The sequence below is a fragment of the Acipenser ruthenus genome, chromosome 9 (assembly GCF_902713425.1).
Source record: "Acipenser ruthenus chromosome 9, fAciRut3.2 maternal haplotype, whole genome shotgun sequence".
In the NCBI taxonomy this organism is placed as follows: Eukaryota; Metazoa; Chordata; class Actinopteri; order Acipenseriformes; family Acipenseridae; genus Acipenser; species Acipenser ruthenus.
The window spans coordinates 41,068,660-41,093,690 of NC_081197.1; the positions used below are offsets into that span (position 1 = coordinate 41,068,660).

General features: G+C 36.6%; 1 protein-coding gene across 4 annotated transcripts in view; it reads left to right on the forward strand.

The window, feature by feature from the left end:
* Positions 1–24,432, forward strand: part of LOC117405706 (fibroblast growth factor 14) — a 172,315-nt gene extending 147,883 nt beyond the window's left edge. For all 4 annotated transcript variants that reach the window (XM_034008998.3, XM_034009001.3, XM_034008999.3 and 1 more), the window contains exons 4-5: positions 19,287–19,485; positions 23,026–24,432. In XM_034008998.3, coding sequence (XP_033864889.1) covers positions 19,287–19,485; positions 23,026–23,165 — 339 coding nt within the window. In that variant the 3' untranslated portion in view covers positions 23,166–24,432. The remainder of the gene's footprint in view (positions 1–19,286; positions 19,486–23,025) is intronic.
* Positions 24,433–25,031: the final 599 nt, after the last annotated feature.

Consider the following 25,031-nt stretch of genomic DNA (forward strand, 5'->3'; position numbering starts at 1 on the left):
ATTGTTTAGATCTCTAATCTAACTTGTTTGGGGTGCAATCCACCAGGAGGCAGTCTGTGCAAAGTTAGACAAGGGAGATAGACTGGAAGCTGTGATGGACAAAGTGGTGCATATTGTTAATTTTATAAAGCTGGTGGAAAATATGATCACCCAGAAGTCACATTAAGTAAGTAGTGTATTTATGACTTTAAATGCTTCTTCTTTTGTATTGATGTGTTCAATCCTTTATTACATTCTTAATGTTAATATAATGTAATATATAGCTCTTTAAATTCAAATATATCATTTTGCCTTGTAATTGCGGTCTTGCGGCCCTTGGAGTTGTTTGATTAGCTTAGGTTGCCCACCACTGTCATAGATGGTCAACTACTGAATGCATGTCTGCCACAGGGCTTCTCCTGGGTCCTAAAACATGCTACGTACAGACAAGGATTGCATTAACAACAGACAGTACATGTCTTTTGCAGAAATTAAAGGTTTGCTGACATAAAGGGATTGAACAGTAGTTTTGAGTAGAAAATGTCTTGGGAGTTGTCTGTGAGATATGTCCAAAAAACGGGAGAGTCCCGGCAAATAAGGAAGAGTTGACAGGTATGCACATCAGTGGCAGCTCATCATAAGAGGCTACGGAGGCTAAGCCTACGTGCAATTCTGTAAAAGTAAAAAAAAACAAAAAATAACACTTACCTTACATCATGCTTTCCAGGGTATAGTGTATTGCTATTAGTTAACGTAGCCTCAAAATGGGTGGGTATTCTGTGTGACTTCCACCTGCAATCACCCTCTGTCTGTCAAGTTTCACTGTATTTGTATTGGCTACACAATTCAAGAATGCGGCTAGCCTCTACCACGCATAAAAACGAAAAAGTTGAGTATTCGCAGCTTGTTTTTTCAAACCAGCTCTTAATCTTCCAGATATTTGTTCTACAAATGCCATCAGTCATCACTCAAGATTCATCAATCAAGTAAGTCAACAATGTTTTTGTTATATTTAGTTGCTTGACTTTTTGCTGCTTACACTATTACTGTATTACATTTCTTATTAAATTACGAAGTACCTTTTGAAACGTGCAACGTTTTATTGCGTATAATAAAAAAGTATATATTGTAGCGTGCACGGGGGAAGGCAGCAGTAGGGCTGGTAGGTGACGTAATCACACACAGAGACATAAGCCTGATATACGCTCTTTGCAAAGGAGCCGGCTCTTTTGTACAGCGGTATCGGCGCTATGCTTCAGTGCAAGAGGTCCCGGGTTCGTGCCCGCCCTCCGCCTGTGTGTGGATTGCCTCGCCCAGTGTGATGCACCTGCCTGCGGTAACCAAGATCGCTACAATATATATATATTAGGGCTGCTCCGATTAACAGATTAATCGGGCCGATTAATCAACTAAAAAATTGATTGGAGATTAATTTTTTCACAATTTAATCGAGCAGAATTTTTTTTTTTCATGTTATAAAATATCACATATCGGCCCCTACTGCTTACCCGCCCTGATCAAAGTTTCATCAACATAAGAACATAAGAACATAAGAAAGTTTACAAACGAGAGGAGGCCATTCAGCCCATCTTGCTTGTTTGGTTGTTAGTAGCTTATTGATCCCAGAATCTCATCAAGCAGCTTCTTGAAGGATCCCAGGGTGTCAGCTTCAACAACATTCCAGACCCTCACAGTTCTCTGTGTAAAAAAGTGCCTCCTATTTTCTGTTCTGAATGCCCCTTTATCTAATCTCCATTTGTGACCCCTGGTCCTTGTTTCTTTTTTCAGGTCAAAGAAGTCCCCTGGGTTGACATTGTCTATACCTTTTAGGAGTTTGAATGTTTGAATCAGATTGCCGACATGTCGACCTGTTCCTATCCAATTTTAAATAACTTTAGCATAACAGAGGCAGAAGTGTTAAAGGGACTAGGAGTTCTTAAAATAAACACATTTCCTGGGCCAGATGAGATCCTCCCAATAGTACTCAAAGAAATGCCTCCTATTTTCTCAACGTCAGTCATGTGGACAGCGCCAATGCAAAAGGCTACAGCTAGTGTGTTTACATTTTTTTTTTAAAAGAGAGATGTCTCTTTTCACTGCTGGAAAGGGCGTTAATAGGAATAAAATAGCACACGATTTTGGAATTGGTAAGAGTGCTGCTGTGACAGATATAAAAATGTCTGCATCGAGATAAAAAAAAAAGTTTGCATGGGACGGGTGCCGACAATACATTCTTTGGAAGTAAACAACGAAACACTCCAACGCATTATGTAAGTACAAGTACAGCTGTGTGCAATTTAACTTCTGTGTTCTACTTTTCATTTGAGCAAATGAAAACAACCCGTAGATTTTTTGTTTGTTTGTTTCGTTTGTTTTATTGGAAACCCACAATGCACTTGTAAATTACCCGACAATAATGCAAATCTGTAGTGCACTAGTAGGCCTACTGAGTATCTTTCAAGGGTTTATATTTAAACAGATATCTTTTCAATGCTGAAACTGGAGTTAGTAGGAATAAAATAGCACAAGATTTCGGAATTGCAATGCGCCGCTGTGATAGATAAAAAAAAAAAAAGTCTGCATCACAGTGAGTACCGTACGGTATACATTTATATACTGTATATAAAAAAGTTTGCATTGGATGCCGACAGTTTCTTCGGATACAAACAACGAAACGCTCCAGCGCATTAATGTAAGTGCACAATGTAACATCTGTGTTATATTAATGTCTAGTATTTTGTTTTTTTAAAGTATTACTGTGCTAGACCCTCTTTAAGACGGTCTTATCTTAATTTTAAAATGTGCACCAATTAATCAACTAATGCCCATAAATTAACCGATCAAATAATATTTTAATCGAGTGACACCCTTAATATATATAATTAGCCTCCACAAGTCAGGAGCCGCTGCTGCTGCACAGCCATGTCCTTTTTCTGCAAATAGACTTTGCATTCACATAGTGGCAAAGAAAATGTGTTCTCTTTATTTTTATATACTATTGATTAATAAGATGGGTTATATAATGCAAGTATATAACAAGTATGGTACATTAGGTTGTTCAGGACTATGTTTGTGGGAATACAGCACGTTGCTAGTGATCAATTTAGCAGTGTTATCCTGAATCCTAGGAGTGTGAACAGGAGCAAGAGGAATATAGAGTAGGACACACTGTTTTGCAGTACTATAACACTTTCAAATTGATCTGTCTAGCAGTGTATTCCTCTTGTCTGGGAACTTGACATTTAGTATATAACTTTGGTTATAGACTAATTGAATGATGGCGATTTATCTTTAAGGTCAATGAAGGTAAATGAAGTCCTGCAAACAAAAAAAATCCTATTGACAAATATATTCCATTGCAGTATTATAGAAGTCATGTTCTGTTCCACCCATTTATACATTATTATTATTATTATTATTATTATTATTATTATTATTATTATTATTATCACAAGTAAATAAACCTCTTGAGTTATATAAGCGCATTTCCAAGACTCAGCCATCTGTCACAACAACCTACCTTTCCACACATCTAACTTGAATAAACATGGAAAGAGAACAATCTATATATATATATATATTTATCCATTTATTTTCCTTTATTCTTCTATATTGTACATTTATCTAATTGTATTTCTTCTAAAACTACAAATTGTATGTCACGCACAGTTTTTGCTCAGAAGAGCCAACTTCCCAATGTTTCTGTATGTTTATAGACTATTTACATGGACAAGCTTAGAATCTACATGAAACTGGTACATGACACAGTCAAAACAATACATGCAAAACATATATAAATACTACCAATATGACATGTTTACTATTTAATAACATTAAGCTGTTACTGTATAGTATATACTACACAATAGATTAAAAGGTTCAGTCTGGTAAAATGTAGAGAACATGTATTTCATACCAAGGTTGTGCTGGTATAAAGGACCGGCGAACGTATTTGACTCGGGGCGAATTAGGAGTCTGTTAAACGCTTGGCTCAGCTGGAAGAACATCTGGATGGTGACCAAAGGTCTTGGCTTAGAGCGGTCAGTCTGTCATCTAAAGTGTGTTAGCATGAATCATTTTGTATACATGAAGAGGCTGCTTTGATAATCAGTACTAATGCAATACAAACATCTACTGTTTAATTTAGTACATTGCAAAACTATTAGGGTATTTTGCACTAACGCAAAGCTACTGCATCTGTGATTCTTCGGAAGGGCCGCTTCCAATTAGACAATTGTGACACACAACCATTCAGCTGGACTGTTTGATTATAGTACCGTAACAGTAAATCATAAAAAAATAACACTCTACATGTTCCAGGAATATAATGTCATGCAAGATGATTGCAAGGCATTTTTAGCAGCAGAGCAGTGGGATTCAGCCAAATGGTCACTTTGGTTTGATTGTATATTGTACGAGGCACCTCCTCAACTAAACTGTGGATAATAACTTGTTTAAGTGATAAATTCAGTGTCTTGTGTTGGTGGTCCCCTTATATTTTTGAAAAGACTGAAGTTTGACTGAATGGTGTTGACTTTGATATAAGTTAAATATATTTTATGTGTTTGTTTTTATCATGCTAATCTCAATATGCATTGTCGCATCTTATCCTTAGAACAAATTTAAATAACAAAACAGTGAACGTGATATAAGGGCACTGTCTGTGATTATTCTTTTGGCATGTCTTCTGGCATTAGTTAATATGCGTATTGGCCTCAAGTTTGTTTCGCAACCCAAACAAAACACCTCTGCAAAGTAAACAGTGCATTTTTACCTTACTTTCAAGTAACCTGTCAAGATAATATTATTTTCTTTCATTTTCTAAATAACAGTAATAACTGCCAAACTCTGAAAAGAGGAATCCGGTCTTGTCATCACACCTTAAAACCATGAACGAGTGGAAGATGCTGGTTGTGAAAATGACTGGACTGTGAATAAGAGTCATATTTAAAAATTATAAACCTATAGAGACATTATCAGTATTCGAGCAGTTAGGGTGTAAATGCGAGCGATTCATACTGGTAAACCAGCGTTGCTAATGCTGGGAATCCACATTAAGGGAACTCAGATGCCATGAGAAGTCCTGAGGGATGTGTGGGGTATTTTCACAGTTGGGTGCCTGCTGCACTTGATTGATTGTTAATGTCATTGGGTTCACTATGTCATTACTATACATAATTTAAACCCTATGGTGTGAACATCTCCTGTTCCCTCTTTCCTCATGATGTACTACCAGCTTTAGGGGAAGTTAAAGCATTGCTATCAAGAGGGAGATGCTTGACAGATATGTCAGTGCGTCTTTTTATTGACCCAAGAACTAGATAGAGCCTCGTTGGCCCGTTTTATCTTGCCATGACTGGGAATGTTTGTTACAAATATTTTAACTTCAGCGACTGTAACAGCAATGAGAAATGAAAAAACGATTTCCCATTCCTTTGTACCATTATAGATTTATAAAGATATCAGACTGACATCAGCTGTTACCTTCCCTAACCCTAAGCTGCTGTCTGAGATTTAAAGGGGTCTAAAACAAAAACATTATTTGTATTTTTACCTCAGTTAAACAGGTAAATCTACCTGAGTCTATATCTTTCACTGCAAATAGGGAAAACAAATCCAAATATTCAATAAACATTTAGTTCCTAGTTAAAACAATAATAATCACTGTTATAGATACCATTTGAAAAGTACATCAAGACAGTTGCAATGAATCTCCTCCTAGCATCTGATGAGTTAATAATGCTGACATCAGCATAAGACCTTCTTACCTCTGGACTATAGAGCTTTAGTTGAATTTGAAGCCGTTTGTCTTTGAACCTTATGGTTTGCGGTTCATGTCCAGCCCTTGTTTTTCCATTCAATCCAATGGGCTGAGATGTCAATTCATTACACAGTAAAGGTAACCTCGAGGCTGCTAACATAAGAATAGACCTATGAATTGCAAAAAAAGCAGCATCTTTTAAAACAGTCTGACTTTAATATAGGGCATCACCAATGTAGACGCACAGTGTGTTTAACAGGGATGCACAATTGATTTATTGGTTTGAACAGCAATCTAAAAGCCAGGAGATCCTGGGCTCTAGTCCAAGTGCATGAAGTCCCTTTGTGACATTGGAGGCAAGTCATTTGAACTCTTTGTGGATAAAAACAGGAGCCTGGTGGAAACAAGAGATTTACATCGCTCTCTAGATATTGTAAAATATTAATGTACAACAAATGCTTTTACTTAAATATATCTTGTTTATCAGAAACTCATTTACGCCCAAAATGATACAATCATGCCATATCAAATATACAAGTCCCTTAGCAATGTGCATGCCTGATTTTCTTTACATCTGCCCACTACCAACTCCCAATTAACATGACATTTTTTTAAAATTTTTTTTTATTTTGTAATTTAGATGTTTTTTTTGTACTATTTTCTCACTGTTGCCAGAGGTTATAAAAGCATTAGTCTTGGATGATTTCTGTGTCTGGGACATTTAAGTGCACACTGGGTACAAGATGAGTCTGACAATATGTAAACAGTAGACTTTTTAAAGAGGTGAAGGGGGTGGCTTCAGTTGATGGAATGGAGTTTTCGCTTCAGGAAAATTAATCGAATATGGAGCAGAGCATTCATAAGAGATCAGGTTTGAACTCTGCTGTCTGAATGAAAGGAGAAATCCATGGTATTTAATTGTGGACCAAAAGCCTAGAGTAGAGCAAATATAACTGCATTAGTGTGTAATTAATCTTAACTGATATAGGCAGTCCATCACACATTTGTGGCACCTGAACACACCAGAGACTATATGACTTGCACTATAGCCCCCAATTATTGCTGCAAATAATCCTTGAAATGAACGGATGTCCTTGGCACCTCTAGCCAAACAGGAACTGGGATTAGAACGGGAATGGATTAATTAAATTAACTTAAAATCTTTAATTGGCTCATTTGCAAATCTCCACAGAACCCTATGTATAAAAGAAACATGTCTGATAGTGCTGAGTTATCATTCCTTAATAGAGGTGGCCGATTGTTTGATGGCACAGTGAGCCTGTGCTACAGTTGGTCTTCTAAAGCAAACAGCAGCGGCAATGTTTTGTCATTCAAAGCATAAGCATTTAATTTAATATGTTCTTTAAAAAAGACTTAATTTATCCCAATAAGCCATTAAGTGAGTTCTGTGTTCTTGAGAATATTGCTTGTGAAGTTTAGCAGGATTTCACTTCAATTCAAACTGGACCTTGTTGATGAGCATGGAACATAAACCTGCATGTTAAAGTCAGGTGAAGGCCTAGCTTCTTTCGTTCAGGTTATTGTTTAAGGACATTCACAACAGTTGGTTTGGCTACTTCCTCGGGTAAGTTTTTCTGGCATTCTCCCAACCACCCAATTATGTTTCTTCTAAACTCAATTTAATCCTGACAGTTTTGTGTGTCTTGTTTTACTTTTTTTTTTTTTTTTAATTATTCTGTGGATGTTTTGTATAACCGAGATTTGTGCTAAACAGAACCCTAAATTATGCTCCTGGCAATGCTCCGGGAAGTGTTGATAAATGCAGTATATAAACCCACACACCACACTTATACTGCCACTTGCCACATATATTTAAAAAAATAATAATTTTAAGCACTTCACACAAGCAAAAGGTTAAGTAAGAACCTGGAGTCTTAATGCTGAAAACAAAGGATTACAGCTAATAAAACCCATCTTTTCCTGTAGTTTAAAAATCTCTTGGGGCATACAATTGTAAATCGTTAATCTGAGAGGCTGCCTTTGCTAGGTCATCCTGCTTTTTTAATTAAGCATGCCTGTGAAGGGAGCTCAAATGAGTTAGGAAGCCCGCAGCCACTAATTCAACTGATAATGTCACAGAAATAATTTCAGGTGTGAGCTTTATATTTTAAATGTAAAAATTAAATCTCATAACATTTTTTTTTTAATTAAGACAGAGGCTTAACCATAACTACATCATTTTCCTCGGAACAGGAGTTGTAGCTTTATTTATTCAAGTGGTTAAGGTTTACTTGCATTTCTTGGTCAGCCGTGCAAAGGGTGGATTTTAAATTGGTCTAAATCTAGCAACTGTTGTGTTTTTAGTGGTCTTAGTATGTTGGCTGTTATGACTCAGCTTCATTTATGGTCTATAAAAAGTGTCTGGGGTAAACAGTATATAGTTTTTACCATTTTAAATACATTTTGATCTCAACTTACTATTTTTGTATTTTACCTGTAGATATTTCATTATATTTCCTTGTCCTCACAAATGATATGATTCAATTGTGGAATTAGCCTTGTACCTTCAGAAGTGTAATTATTTGGCTGATACAACTATGCACTTTTCTTATTAAAATCCAGGCCATGACATTTTTATATGTTTAAAACAGAAATGAACTTGTTTTTACCTTTTTGAATCTGTTTGCTATGCTTTGTTGACATGTAATGGGGATTTTGTTCATTTTACTTTTGGAGGTCTATGTTCTATTGCATACATTGTTCCCCTACGTTGCACATGCACATTTTTAAATATATTGTATAATTGCACTTTGTTAAGGTTCAGTTGGTGCATAGCAAGCCAGGTCCTTATTGAAAAACTGGAGGGCAGAACATCCAACATATCAAGAGAAACATATTGCTGCTGGCGTATTTATAGTTAACGTTGGTGGGCTTTTAAGGTTAAGTCATATAGAAATAGCCTTAAATAATACAGCGCATACATGCCAAGGAACTTTACAATGAATGACAACTTAAAATTAATATACAAGCCTTGAGTGGGAAGGGGTAAATGTCTTCACAACTAAAAGTCTAGAAAGTACCATATATTAAATGCTTAAGTGCAAATATAACATGGAAAAAACTGCTCACCTTGCTAATGGTCAATTTAAACCTGTACTTGTCAGACTCTGATTCTCATTTTTGTTACTATCATCCAGGCATTAGTCCATTCTTATTCTACTAAGTCAAGAGGAGGACATTCTGTTTTAGTCAGCGTTCTCCTCCTGCTTTGTCTTTGACACACAATAACTCAGAAGTTAATGGAATGTAATACTACTTTGCATATTGGTAGAGGAATTGGTAACAAGACACAAGCTCTGGAGCATTTTCACCAAGGGGAAGGCCATAGAGGCATCATACATAGGTCAAGTAAAAACTACTTTAAAATATGCACTTGTTGTTATTTTGGTTTAATATAATTGCAGAATAATTTCTCAACATGTTACCAAAGCATATGCTCTCTGCAAATTACATTTTTGTTCAGTTTCCCTTAAGGCTTACTGAGTGGAGATGAACACTATCAACTTAGTGTATGAAACGTTCCTAGGTTAATTCACTGAGTGCTCACGTGCCCCATGCAGTATTATGCAGATGGATTTATTATTCCATAAGTATGTCAACTGACACTACTAATATGACAGCACGGTCTGATTAAAGCAGGAGCAAGCATTAGGTTGATTGATGTATTTTAAGCAAGCTGCCATTGCCATGAAAAATAACGATATGCAGCAAAACTGAAGTGGCACTCCTAGTATTCTTCGCAGTTCAACTTTCTTTTTTTTGATCATGCTCTTGATATTTATCGATCGTAACTCTGTGCCTGTGTGTAGAACTGCACTGCTCACCCAAAATGGTACACCCTAATTTATATCAGAGTATGGTGCATCACAATACAATGTTTGTGTTTATATAACTTGGTATCAAATATAAGCTTGATTTAAATTACAGTACATACGTAATAAGATCAGTGGTTTGATCTCAGTAAGCAAAGCACCATAATCTGTAATGTACTGTGTGTAGTTTGATTAAAGCTTGATAAGATACATATATTTTAAATATTTGTGCATTAACATTTTGTATTTTTTGTATTCGTTTAATTTTTGTTGTATTTTTTCTGTTGGTACAGTGTCTCTAACGTTGGCACTGAAAGGACTATAACATGAATGTGAAAGAGGGGGTGTGGTATATGAGATTAGAAATATTGTTACTGGCCCAGTATTTTCATGATTTTTAGTTATTCAAGTTTAATTAAAAATGAGATATTTTAACCATATGCAGCACACCTTACTTTCACACACAGCATGATGGTATTGATGTTGGGTGTGTGTTGCTGTTTGGTGTGTTTTACACTTCAGATTTTGCTTCAAATTATTTATATTTTTTTATATTGGCCTTACTGTTTGAATATGTTTACAGTCATTCTGAATGATTATCACTTATCTTTCCCCAATACTGTTATTATTTAGCTTTCTTTAAGCTGGAAAATGTCACATGATTTTAATGAAATGAGGCCTTCTGTTAACTGAAGATTTAGAGAACATATATAATAAGTCAATATTGGAGCAACAGGACCCAGACACTCGCATAATGATTACAGACATCATAAAACATCAAGGAAATGGAAGAAAAGGGGGCAATTCAAATAATAGATAAAGATACTTACTCTTTAAAGTCAACACGCTGACAAAACGACCCAACTGGCTTTTCAACACTGGGAATCGCTAACTGCTAATAAGTGTGTATAAAAGGCTGAAAAGATTGTATTCCTCACAAAATCTCAAATATTTAATTAACCCTGGGAGGTTTTAACTGTGACCAGTGTATTCAAGATTGAATTCTTCCCATAAACTGGGATTGCTTCTGACACGGCCTTGGTTATCAGGCAAAAATATTGAGATTCCCTGCTTCAAATTATTTCCATCAGATAATAATATTCAGTGCAATTAAAAATGAATTTACTAAATACCAAATACTCTTAGCAGTATAAAATGCAGTACGGGTGCAAAAAGCTCCCAGGATGAAAATATTATCAGAATGAAATTAGCTCTACAACAATCCAGCACTCATAAATGAACAATATAGCTCTACAGTCACTTCATTAACTGCATAAACCTCACTCAAGGTTTTGTATTCCAAATTGTTATTTCATATTTTTAGCTGAAAGGAAAAACAAAAAACAAAAAAAAACACCATACTTCAAGCCAAGCGACTAAATGTCACTCCTGTATGTTAATAAGGTAATCAGTGAACAACTAAGTACGCAAAAAAAAAAAATACATCGATATAGATAGATGGATAGATAGATAGATAGATAGAGTTATATATGATGTTTGGATGTTTTTGGTCATGTGGTCCCCTGAGCTATTGATCCTTCTGATGGATGTCACACAGTGGGTCACATGCTTCCAGCAATGTGGTACCTTTGCAACTTTCGCTGTCTGATTACTTCATGTGTCGCAACATGGATAAACCTGATGCAGTTAAATAATAGCCAGCTGGTATTACAGAGTTAATGTTGAAATAGTCATTTTTTATGTCAGCCCCAGAGCATACTAATGATAACCTTTATGATTTCAGACCAGCTGTGAGATTGAGGAGTTAACAGCTCTTATATAACTCAGAAACCCCACTGCTCCACTGTCTGGAAAGAGTGACATAACCTCAGAATTAAATAAACCTGCAGATTAAGTTTGCTGCCCAAATCTCGGTAGGCTATACAGTGGAATTGCCTTAAAAACCACAGGGGATTTTATAGAGGTAGGATTTGCAGAGCTGTTGTGAGAAATATGCCTTCAGTCTAGGGTAGAGATATCAGTTAAGTCATGGTTTGGGCTTTTCCTGGTTTTAGCTTTATACAGCTGATTCAGCTGCTCAAGTCATGTAATTGAGATCTCACATAGCAAACTAATCATGGATGGTCTTACCACTTTTTGTATTGGCATAAAGCCATCCTTATAAAGATATACCTTGTATAGCTGGCTTCATGTATTAGTACATGGATAATTGATAGAGGGTATATCAAGGTCAATATCATTGCCATTCCGATTACCAAGAACAATCTCCATAGCATTGGTTTAAATACAGTGGTGGAAATAAGACTGCTGTTGCAAAGCAGTTACCCCCATTTCAGGTTTTAAAATGAGCCTGGTTAGCCCCAGTCTATAGGTAACAAGCTCAGGTTTGTCTTATTAAACTCATAGCAAGACCAGAAATATGTCAAACCGCTATGCAATAGGAGTTTTATTTCCATCCCTGAAATAGCTGTGCATGTTTGAACGGCCCTTCACGTCCCATGCCTGCTTTCTGTGGGCTATGATAACACAGGATGTCAGGTGTTTGGGTTTTGTTTTTGTGGCAGATTTATGACAGTAACCACCTAGTATGGGCAATCCAGGAGCTTTGTTTACATTGTAATATACTAATATACAGTCTTTCAAATGTTAGAATATGACGTTTTTCAGATATTTAAACAATCGCTTACCCTTTGGTCATGTGTTACCACTGTTATCTTTCATGGTGCTTTATTTCTTTTTTTCTTTTTTAATATTATCCCTTATTTATGTCTTTTTTAATAACCCCATACTGTTATATGCTAGCTGATTGTGAATCTTTTTTTATAAGAACTAGGGTAGAAGGATAATGGGTAGAAATGTGTTTTCATACATCATCTTGTGGAAGAAAATCTGTTATAATTAAGATCCGAAAACTCTGAAATACTACCATCAAGAATTATTCAAAACATGCAAATCTTAAAGAATGGGGCAAATGCAGTCAAATGTTCAAATGAAGATGTAATATGCCCTTAAAACTCACATGTGCGGTTTAAGAGTGCAGAGGGCTGATGCCCAAACTACTGTATGTGCAGTGATTTTGCAAGATTGCACAGCCAAGATGCTTGACTATTGTATTCCTCATTTATTCTACTATTCATAAGCCTCGTCTGTTTTCGCTAAATTATGGAAATTAAATCGGTGCATCCCTGACTTTTTGTTTGGTGTTTGTGATGCCATGGTTTCTCCAGGACATTGCATGCTCTGCTTATGAGGTGCCAGTGGCTACCTCGCATCCACATGCATGTGCTGTATCTAAATGTCTTGTATTTGCCAGGTTGCAGAAAAAAAAAACATACTAACTAACTTAAAGAATGATTGTGTTTGAGAGCAGATTATTTGTAATTATTCATTTCCAATGCATTACACTGGAACTCAAGAGAATGTGCAGTGTTTTCTGATGGGGAAGGACATTAAAGATCCTGCTAGTTTCCTACAGGTTGACCTTTTATGGATTAATTGGCATTCTGGAGGCTGCATTAATAAACATCTTTTAGACCTGTATGACCAAGACAGATACTAATGTGCAAAGTTAACGCCTCCTCCAAGTTTTAAGTACGTGGTTAAGCTATTTGCAACCAAAGTGCCTGCTTTTTTGTAGCCTGTGTATCCACCTCCCATACTTGTGAGTGTGCCTGTTTTAAAGGTGTAATCTGCCCAGGTCTCCTTGATGCAGTGCCTGTTTCACACATGCCTAGTCAGTGCTTTGTAGGAGGATAGCCTCATTATCTCCACGTCTCTGAAATCTAGGTCAGCTCAGTCAATGGGCAAGGTTATGTATGGTTAGACAGTTAAAGTGAAGCAAAATTGCATACAAATGGTGGTATTACTCGGAGGTGAAAAGTACAGTGAGGTGATCAGTATTTTTTTAAGATGTGATGTACTACACTACATTTTTATTTCAAAATAGGGTTCAAACAAATATAATTGGATATACTTATGTTATCAAACGAACTGGTAACACTTTCTGACGGACAATGAATAATACATTATCTGAAACGACAGGATGTCAATACTTTATCGTACCTCTTGTTAACTAAACTAAATTGGAAATCCTGGAAGAATGTAATTCACTGTGGCATTGGAGCACCATGGTCAGTGTGTTTTTATGTGTGACTAAGCTATTACTCTGTATCAGATAGGGTTTGGAAGCAATGCACCACATGTGAATGTATGTAAAATGCAAACCTTTTCTTCAGTAGATATGCCTATATAGAAAAATACAGTAGCATACTACAATATAGTGCTGTCTTTTTTTAGTAAAACTGCCTATTTTAAATTAAGTTAACTTGGTTAGGCTTTTCTTAAATGGTGTTTCTAACACGGCAGTAAAAGGGGCAGCACCAGATGGATTAGGAAATAGAGACAAGCTAGAAGGGGCTGCATATGTACAGTACTGGCACAATTTGTGGCCATCATGACCTATTCCTATTATTATCATTATTATTTATTTCTTAGCAGACTCCCTTATCCAGGGCGACTTACAATTGTTACAACATATCACATTATTTTTTTTACATACAATTACCCATTTATACAGTTGGGTTTTTCCTGGAGCAATCTAGGTGAAGTACCTTGCTCAAGGGTACAGCAGCAATGTCCCCCACCTGGGATTGAACCCACAACCCTCCGGTCAAGAGTCCAGAGCCCTAACCACTACTCCACACTGCTGCCATTAGATTAATACTAATATGGAACCTTTGCTAATGTCCTCATGTCGGTTGAGTTATGTGTTCTTTGAGTTTCATCATGAATGTACTGGGATTGTTAAGTATTGAAAGCAGGTTGCATTGGCAGGGGGTTTAAAGAGAGGTGTGCAGGTAATTTGGTAAGATGGTTTCCTGGGCATAACTGAAGAAACCTACTGGACTGAAATGAATTGTTCCTCCATCATAGCAAAAGTGAAAAAGAAAATAATTATCCAAAAATCCTTTACTAATCATGTGATTTGTAGGCTTAGATATATAAAAGCACTTTTGGCACTATTGAAGCATATTATAATTTTGAATTAGGTTGTATAATGATTTTTTTTTTCTGGGTGAATTTTTCTTAAGGGTATTGGAAGGATCTAGAAGCCTCACCTTAAACTTCTTACATTTTTGCTGCATTTTTGTCACTGCTTAGAGGAGTGCTAATGAGATACTGGCACTTTCTTTAGATGCTGCCTCCAGCTAATTTCCCAGTATGTGAAACTGTGGCTTGAGGCACATTGTCTGGATTGGATGTAGGGCCTGTATTCTGGAGAAATGTCAGAAGGTGGCAAACCAATTAAAATACACAGCCCTTACTGTGGAAGACCAAGACATGAATAGAACTAGGCTGAGTTTGTTTTGCTATACAAAATATGTATTTTATATTGATGATATTTCAACAGGATAGTTCTGTTCTCCAGAAGTTGGGATGACAAAAGCTAGGGGCAATTTAGTCAGATCTGTTTACACCAGGGCCTGCTTTTTTTGTGTTTTTCTTGGAAGAATGCCAAGGAATTTGAATGTTCACAGTAGACAGGACCTCAGATGTTGTCTTATCCAAGCTTGAGGGTCTGCCCAGAGGAGAGAGTGCCTCTGCTGAGCCACCAGTGCACCTTCTTCGTGTAGCCTCTGGTAGTCAGTGGCAGTGCCCAATTCAAGTACTGGCCACACCCACAATTTGAAACGCTACCACAAACTATGTTGTCATTATCCCTGTGATGTGAGATGTGGTTCACTGCAGCACAATTGCAACTAATCGATGAGAAATGGTCTGTGCCTGCAAACTGTTATGGGCAGAGGGAAAAGACGTTAGAGAGGCTTATCAGGTTTGAAAAACTGAATGGATAAACACCCCTCGTGACACCTTCAATCACATTTTGGAGTCTGTCACAGGGTGTCAAGGCTATGATTAGGGCAAACGGTGGCCTGACCCAATACTAGGTTAAGGTCCTAATAAAGTGTCCAGACAGTGCGAGTCTGGAGAACTGCTTAAAAAAATAGCGATGAAACTTGTTTTTTATCATCACCTGTGTTTTATAAATGAGTTGGTTTTAATGTCAATTAGTGTGCATATTACCATTAAATGCAATTTTGGAAAAGTACAATATGACCAGCAAGATCTTTCTGTGCTTGTAAATTGGATTTCAGTGCATGCAATTTACTTTGGCTGTGACATACAGTGCCTATAGAAGTCTACACCCCCTTGAACTTTTTTTAACATTTTGTTGTGTCAGTGCCTCAGAGTTTCATGCATTTAAATGAGGATTTTTTTCCACTTATCTACACACCATACTCCACACTGTTAAGGGGGAAAAAAGTTTTTATTGAGAAAAAAATGATATGTTAAAAATACAAAACTGAAAGATCATAATTGGATAAGTCTCCACCCCCCCGAGTTAATACTTGGTGGAAGCACCTTTGGCAGCAATTACAGCTGTGAGTCTGTTGGGACAGGTCTCTACCAACTTTGCACACATAGATTTGGCAATATTTGACCAATCTTCTTTCCAACACTGTTCAAGCTCTGTCAAGTTCCTTGGGGAGCGTTGATGGACAGCAATCTTCTAGTCATGCCACAAATTTTCTATTGGAATTAGGTCTTGGCTCTGACTGGGCCACTCAAGGACATTTACCTTTTTGTTCCTTAGCCATTCCAGTGTAGCTTTGGCTGTGTGCTTTGGGTCGTTGTCATGCTGAAAGGTGAACTTCCGTCCCAGTTTCAGCTTTCTTGCAGAGGGCAGCAGGTGTTCCTCAAGGACTTCTCTGTACTTTGCTCCATTCATTTTCCCTTCTGTCCTGACAAGTGCCCCAGTCCCTGCCGATGAGAAACATCCCCATAACATGATGCTGCCACCACCATGCTTCACAGTAGGGATGGTGTTCTTTGGGTGATGCGCTGTGTTTGCGCCAAACATAAAGCTTTGCATTTAGGCCAAAAAGTTTCATTTTAGTTTCGTCAGACCACAAAACTTTTTGCCACATGGCTACAGAATCTTCTGAGTGTTTTTTTGCATACTTCAAATGGGATTCAAGATGGGCTTTCTTGAGTAATGGCTTCCTTCTTGCCACCTTACCATACAGGCCAGATTTGTGGAGTGCTTGGGATATTGTTGTCACACGCACACTTTGACCAGTCTTGGCCATAAAAGCCTGTAGCTCTTGCAAAGTTGCCATTGTCCTCTTGGTAGCCTCTGATCAGTCTCCTTCTTGCTCGGTCATCCAGTTTGTAGGTGGTGCCATACACCTTCCACTTCTTAATAATCGTCTTGACCGTGCTCCAAGGGATATTCAAGGCCTTTGATATTTTTTTATACCCATCCCCTGATCTGTACCTTTCAACAACTTTGTCCCGGAGTTCTTTTGAAAGCCCCTTGGTGCTCATGGTTGAGTCTTTGCTTTGAAATGCACTATACAGCAGAAGGAACCTACAGGAACTGCTGCATTTATCCTGAAATCATGTGAATCACTACAATTTAACACAGGTGGAGGCCACTTAAATTGGTGTGTGATTTTGAAGGCGATTGGTTACACTTGAGCTAATTTAGGATTGCTATTACAAGGGGGGTGGACACTTATCCAACCAAGCTATTTTAGTTTTGATTTTTAATTAATTTTCTATAAATTTCTAGAGTATGTTTTTTCACTTGGAAGTTGTGGGGTAGGATGTGTAGATAAATGACTAAAACTATTTTAATGTATTTTAATTCCAGGCTATAAGGCAACAAAAGGTGAACATTTTGAAAGGGGGTGTGGGCTTTCTATAGGCACTGTGTTTGTAGAGGTTGTGGGTGTACAATTGGAATATCCATGCAAGATTCACGTTACTTGGGAACAGGCCTTTTTTTTTAGTAATAATAATATAATACACCCCTGAATGATACTGTAATGCCCCCCCCCCCCCCCCCGTTTCCTTTTTAACTACCACACTGTCTTACAATGTTAAATTTGAAGTACATTGATTGTTAGAATTTAAGAAAATGTCTTTTTATAATGATCTTTTTTTCAGTGGCTACATCAAGTGATCTGATTTTTTCTGTCATTTGAATTAAGTGCTGGTATTTTAAAACTTCATTCATTTACACATGGCAGAATATGCCTTTTTTATTTTCTTTGAAGCATCATCAAATTCCACAGCAACTGGAGGAAAACAGGTTATTTTCTGATTGACACAATAAACCCTAAAAATTGCACCCCCTATTGAAAAGAAGTAGTCCTTGACCTTTTGAAGATTAAAAACAAATGAACTGAACACGAAGCTGTATCCTCTCGAAGTGAAAATAAAATGTAAAATGCAACTGAGGGATTGCTCTTATGGCACATTTCCAAGCTGCATAATGACTTTAATCCTGTGTTCTTGGACCCAAGTTTCTAAATGAAAATATAATCAATATAGAAGCCTAAGATGGATTTAGGAGAGAACTACTTATGGTTTGCCAAATGTCGACTTCGGGTCTTAATCTGTGTCTACCAGCAGCATTGTGGGTGAGCTGGTTGCCTCTCTGTCCTTGTAGACAATGGAGCTCTTACTCTCTTAATCAAGTTCATTCCAGAACACATCTGCATTCAGTCCGTTACATAATATCATCATTTGCTCTACTTTAATTGGCCAGTGATCTTTCTTCTGTATATTAAAACTGCAGATGTTTTACCTATCATTTTAAGACTAAGTTAGATGCAATAAAAAACTAAATAAATAAAAAAAAAATGGACAATTGAAAAACACCTCATAGGCATACATTAAAAAAAGGTAGAACATGTATTGTGGTATTACGCTGTCGCATTATCCTCTGTGCAGAACACAGTTTACTAAAATACAGAAGAAAAATAACTAACAATGACATTTCCATAGACATGCAAGAATTAGTCAATTAATTAGTTAATGATTGGCAAGGATTTTAATTTTGCAAACCTCACTTCAAATTCAGTGATTAATTAATCATCATGCTGCCCAGCTTGGGCATGTACATTACATGACATTACATTATTAGCACATGCATGTTTGCAATTATATTTAAAGGCTTTCGTGAAGAGTCTACATTTTCTTAATGCATATATTATATTTCTGTGTACAATAATATGTACTTGCATGTTTCTACTTGTATTTGGAGGCTTCTGGGAGGTGTTGACACATAATTTTTACTTCTTGCTTTCAATTATTGTCTGTCTGATATTGAGTAAGGATGTTTGCTGATGGCATTTCCAGCAACTAATACAAAAAAGTGTATTTTTAAACAATGCACTGTTGGTAATGCTGCAGTAACTGAATACTATGGTGATATTAAAAAGCACAAACAGATGTATAAAGAGAATAACATAAAAAGAAAAGATCTGAATGAGCACTCTCAACATTTTGGAAACCATTTTAAGGAAATGCTGAACTCTTTGGGGCAGTTCACTCTGTCTCACTTTTACTATATGCACAATTCGTTGATTGTAAGAATGGAAATCCCATACATTACAAACATGTGTTTAACAATGTGGTTGGGGTCATAATGTTGTTTTAACCACTAACTCCCTGAGAGACTATTGCTATCTGCCCATTTACATCTCGAGTCCCACCAGCTCAAGGCATTATGATCTGGACTGGCCTGTGTACTCCTGATATGTTGAAGTCTCCTTTCAACACTTGTACCCTTGGCACTGTTCGTGTATATGGATCAAATACTGTATGAAATGTGTATAAACCATCCTGAAGCACTGTTTGGAGACGCAGCTGACCTCACCTTTTTTTTCTTTCTTTAACAGGAACTTTTTACACCGGAATGCAAGTTTAAAGAGTCTGTGTTTGAAAACTATTATGTGATCTACTCCTCCATGCTATACAGACAGCAAGAGTCTGGCAGGGCTTGGTTCCTGGGTCTCAATAAAGAAGGCCAAGTAATGAAGGGGAATCGAGTGAAGAAAACAAAACCAGCTGCTCATTTCCTGCCTAAGCCATTAGAAGGTAAAAACCAAACTCTCTTTCACTAGTAATTTCTCTTTAGTGTCAAGCGACTTCAGCCAATACATAAATACAACAAAAACTCAAGATGCAGGCATGTTCAACGGGATCCATACCATATTTAAAGTAAAACTTGAAGTAGTACAGGGACTAGGAGCAATTCATATTATATATGACATTAAAGGGCTAACGTAAATGATATGATATTTGAACCTGCGGGAGATCAATATGTGTTTGATTGAATCAACAGGTTTACAATTAATGTGAATGTAATACTAGTATTACACTACATATGATACTAGTATCTCTACTATGTGTGCAATCGATATTGCCATGACAACTGGATATCAAAACAATCCTTTATACATCCAATTCTGGATATAGATTATTTTTTTTATTTTTTTTGCTCACTTTATTATAAAGTACATTTTGTTTCTGCATGGATCCTGGGTGTTCTTTACTTTAATATGTTTTAACATTAGGTGCTGGGTTTAGCCCTGTGCATTAGAACATCAGGCAAAAGTGGAGGTGTTGAAAGTGGTGGATAATGCACCACTGTAGAAGAAAAAGAAAAATGTTGCTGAAAAACAAGAGCAGCATTAGTTTAAAGGCCGCTGAAGAGTGAACTCTTGTAGAATTGTACATTTTACAACGATGGGAGAAAGGTTTTATGACCATATGGGATACTGTTGAACATTGTTTTTGCTAGAGTTGCTTTTCCTCTGTGAGACGGTGAGAGATCCAGGGTACATCTAACAGGAATGACCTACGGGATGGATTTATTTGTATTTTTATGTCTCTACTCATAGGTTTAGCAGGGGTGGCCAATTTCTAAGAAAAACTTGATGTCCATGGGACAAAATGCTAGAAAAATCTACTTGTCCTTCTTAAAAATCTACTTGTCCTTCTTAAAAATACTTGCCCCCTCCCCGTCGCACAGAACACACGCTCAAAAAAAGTAGAATATAATAAGATTTTGGTTTAATTTAACAGTGAACACAATCAATCAATTAGTGATTAACAGGCGGTTCTAGCCTTGTAGCTTGACTGGTTAACTAAATTCTTCATATACACAAAAGGTTCCCTGTGACCCGACCTCAACTCAACAAATTTATAACATACTTTAAGGAAATGTTTCTTTCAGTGCAGTTTGGAATACATTTTCTAGTACATTTCAAGTAACATACTAAGAGTACAACTATAATAAGTAATACTTGGGAGTTATTCAAATATAAAAATAGCTTCTGCCTGTTTTTTCCACTTTCTCTTTAAGCTGAATCCAACTCCTGATGTTCAGGTGTTTTAGTTTGTTGTATTACAGACACAAATTAATTTCCAACTATTACTGCTGCTTTGTGGAATTCTGATTTTCTTGATGTTCTTTCAGTAACCCCAGATTTATAAAGAACGTGTGTTTTTCTACCAAACTGTACACAATATTTACAGTAGGCTTCATCAAATACTGCAGACACAAAATATGTTTTTTCTTTTGTTTATTTCTATTATATATATTTATTTTACTTAATAGTACTATACTTATAATCATAAAACAGATTGTTAGAATGCTGCATGCTGAGTGATCCATCAGAGTTCCAAGTAGTTACAATATCAAGCACAATGTCACGATTAGGAACTACCTAGGAACAAAGTCAAATCGCTGCACCTGTGCTAACCACGTATCACTGCGCCACCAAAATCAAAGAAAACACCTGTCAAAATACCTGCTGTCATGCAAGATACTGAAGACATCAAGGTGTCTTGTCATGACTTCCAGTTTATATTAATTTGCACTACGGACCAGCTGGCTATTTTAAACACCACGCTTTTTGGGTATTTTATTTGTAGTAGGCCTCAGTCATTTTCTGTAACTTCGGTCAGATCCAGTTGTCAGATATTCAGTTTTGTTTTACTCCTTTTAGTTGGTATCAGCCATCGTTTTGTGAAACTGACTATATTCATTTTTAAATGTGGATATTTTAATATTTTTCAACAGTATTTACATTACTACACGTGATGTCTTAACCACCCGACTCTCGCCTTTCTTCACTATCTCTTCTCCTTACTACCGCGCACTCACTCTTTACAGGTACAAAAAACTCAAAATGAAATTAATACCACATAAATTGGGCTGTTAAATGCTTAAATGACTGGCTTTAAAAAAAAAAAATACAATTTGACTATTAATTAAGTAATTAATTTAATCTTCCTCCCAACAAAGCATCTTAAACTCTTGCGCTGTTAGTCAATGGGAGTGAATTACCTAGCAACAATGTTACGTAGAATATGCAGGAAGGCAGCACCTCACAGATACACAACTAAGCAAGTTTTTTTTTATATAGTTATTTAATGCCAGAAAAATGAATTAAAACACATATAGCAAGGTTTTTATAGTTATTTAAAGTCTTTGTTCAAGAAAATTTTTTTTTTTTTTTTTACTTGACAACAACACACCAAGAAGTGACAATATTGTAGCGTTCCAGAGTAAACAAAAGGGAACCTGACTCGCTCACAAGCACAGACACTCAGGACATTGACAAAACACTGAACAGCGACACAAAACCATATAATACATAACACACACAGTCCAGATCGCTACAATATCCAGCACGACCCATGCATGCCCTCTCGTGCCTTATTGCTTAAGCATTTCATTTGTATTATTATAAACATATGTGTCAATCTTAATGTTTTAATGGTTTCACAAATCGATGGATTGTGCAAGTCTAATAAATAACTAATATATTTATATATTTATTTAATATTGCATTTAAATAATTTTAAAAAAAATGTAACGGTGGTAAATAGCAAACTAGGTTAGCAACACTAAAATCGAAAGACAAAAAAATCATTACATTTTTTGCCAGGGAAAGTTCGTCTTGAAATGCTTCTAAACAGTAAACTTTACATTTTTTTTTAAACATATTCCCAACAAGTACACGCTTGACCACAAAGTGTTATAAATTACACAACACGATTTTTTCAAATCCGCTAATACCTTAGCGACTATGGTGTATTATTATTTTCTTTTAACTTTACTAGATTGCTGCATTTAAATGTCAGTTTCATGTATTAAGAAAGCTGTATAACTTATTTGCTAATTTACAAAAAACTTAAGTAATTTTGGCAATACGAATTGGCCACCCCTGTTTAAGTCTTTCTCAAGGGAGACCTGACTGGTTTATGTGGAGTCTGGTGACTTCATCTGGATGTAGATAAAGCAGTGTAAAAACTATATGAAAGTATAAATTTGTTTCCCAGTAATGCTTTCCTGTATTAACTTGTCAGGCTTCTTCCCTGTCACTGGACTACCCCAAGCACAAACCTACTATACATCTGGAACCGAACAATAAAATACCTTACTGAACATATCCCATAATTTTTGTGGTTATTGATTCTCACATCTCTATACTACAAAATAAAGTGGCTTATATGGAGTGTAATATTTGTAACTTTTTTGTACACGGTAAATGGCAGTGATCACAAGGAAAACTGTGTTACTAAGTCTAATCCAATGTTGTTGTTATTTCCCCTTTGTCATTCTAGTTGCCATGTACAGAGAGCCATCATTGCATGATGTTGGAGAATCAGTTCCAAAGGCCGGAGTGACTCCGAGTAAAAGCACAAGCGCGTCTGCAATAATGAATGGCGGCAAACCGGTTAGCAAGACGAGCAAGACGACATAGCCAGATCTTAACAGCTGTGGTGACTAGAGCGAACCCATAACACTGTTGAGCAATTTATCCTGGACAGACTCTTTAACATTCAGTTGCCTGCGGATCAGGTTCAGGCAAGTGAACTCTTGCTTCTCACCATTTCTGAACTGTTTCGCAAGCGGATAAATCCCAACATGTATCTAATAAATCCAAAAGGAGAAGAAACCTGGATAACCAGCTAAACGGACCATGGAATGCCCTACCAGATATGGAATGCCTTTTTAATCTCTTCTGTAACTGTGACACTCCATGTGAATGATGTATTTCACAGCCACACGTGGTACCTTGCCTGCTGACAGTTAACCATAATTCCCATTTGAGCCCAGTTTCAGCAAAGTCCATGTAATTCTGAGCTGTTTTCTATTCCACGGTTGACCAGCCCATTTCTGGTTAAATGCTGTAAACATGTAGTAATATGGACTTCATCTCCCCTTTTTATAAGTCTGCTATCTATCTCTATTTTGCTTTCTTTATTCCTGTCTTCACTGTTTTAGAAGTTTTTGCTATGTGTGATTTTCAGATGCACACAAAAATACACACACACTGACACAACAAAAGATGCCACATGTGGCTTGTTTCAAAGCAAGCAATCAGGAAGCTTCTAAGTAAACTATTTTGGAAAACCACAAACAAAAGGAATCTGTGTGAGGTGCAGAGTATTGATTTTACATCTTATTGAAAGCACTGCAAAGACTGACAAATAGCTCATAAGATTAGCGTGAGATAGAATTATGTCATCCAAAATCAATGTAAAGTCAGTTGGTGAGTATTTCGTGCCTATAGTTCTTTTTATTTGTGGTCCTTACAGTACATATCACAAGCTGATTCCGCTAGCAGTGACATTTGCCTTGCCCAGGGAATAGGAAATGCAATTATTATATTTATTTTTTTTACAGTATGGGCTCTAGGAAACTCTATAGGCCTTGTAGGCCTCTGGTTCAGGCCCCTCCTTCATATGCTGACCTTCCCCAAATAATGAGCTATGCTTATGACTAGCAAAAGGATCACACAATGTGCAGCCATTTAAAATATCTACTCTAGTCAGTGTCTGATAATGCTGAATGTACCGGTAAGTAGATGTCTTTATGACTGGCTGCGTCCCACTGTTCAGCAAAGCATGGGCAAGGTTAGTCTTGTGTTCTTTCTTATAGCAGCAATGCAGGAAATGGCTTATATTATAATGTTTTCATTGTAAAAAAAAATAATAATAAAATAAACATACTTTTTAATGACTAGACATATTAAGAGATATGAGAGGATTTTTTTTTTAGCTCAGCATGCAGAGTCCAGTACTTCTTATATTGGCCTATGTGCCTGTGCATACCTCTAACCCAGCATGCAAAAACATGCACCCAAAGCTGGGTTAAAGGTGCCTCATAATCAGTCCACATCCAGGAGAAGACTAGTAGCATATTCAATTGTCAAACTAACATTGTTTTAGTCCGTTTTTACATGATTGGGTTATCCTTAACCTACCAAAGTGTTGATGTCCTTGACTTAACCAAAAAAAAAAAATAAATAAATAAATTGAAATGGAACTGAAAATATGGTTTGCATATTGAGAAAACTGTATCTCTTCCTTTGGCCTTTTCACTAGTCTCTGGGAGTTCTGATCAATACATTTTCATTTAGTATTCATTCTGTAAAGGTTATGTGTACCAGGACAGATTTTTCAAAACCACACACATGCATGCTAAGGCCCCATTATCGAATTTAGTGAATAACAGTGAAATATTTTAATATATAGAGGACACAACTGTGGCAACATTTTAAACCATCGCCATTACAAAAAACAAAATGTTATTCTGTTTTTAATTGGCATGCTATAGTATGAAG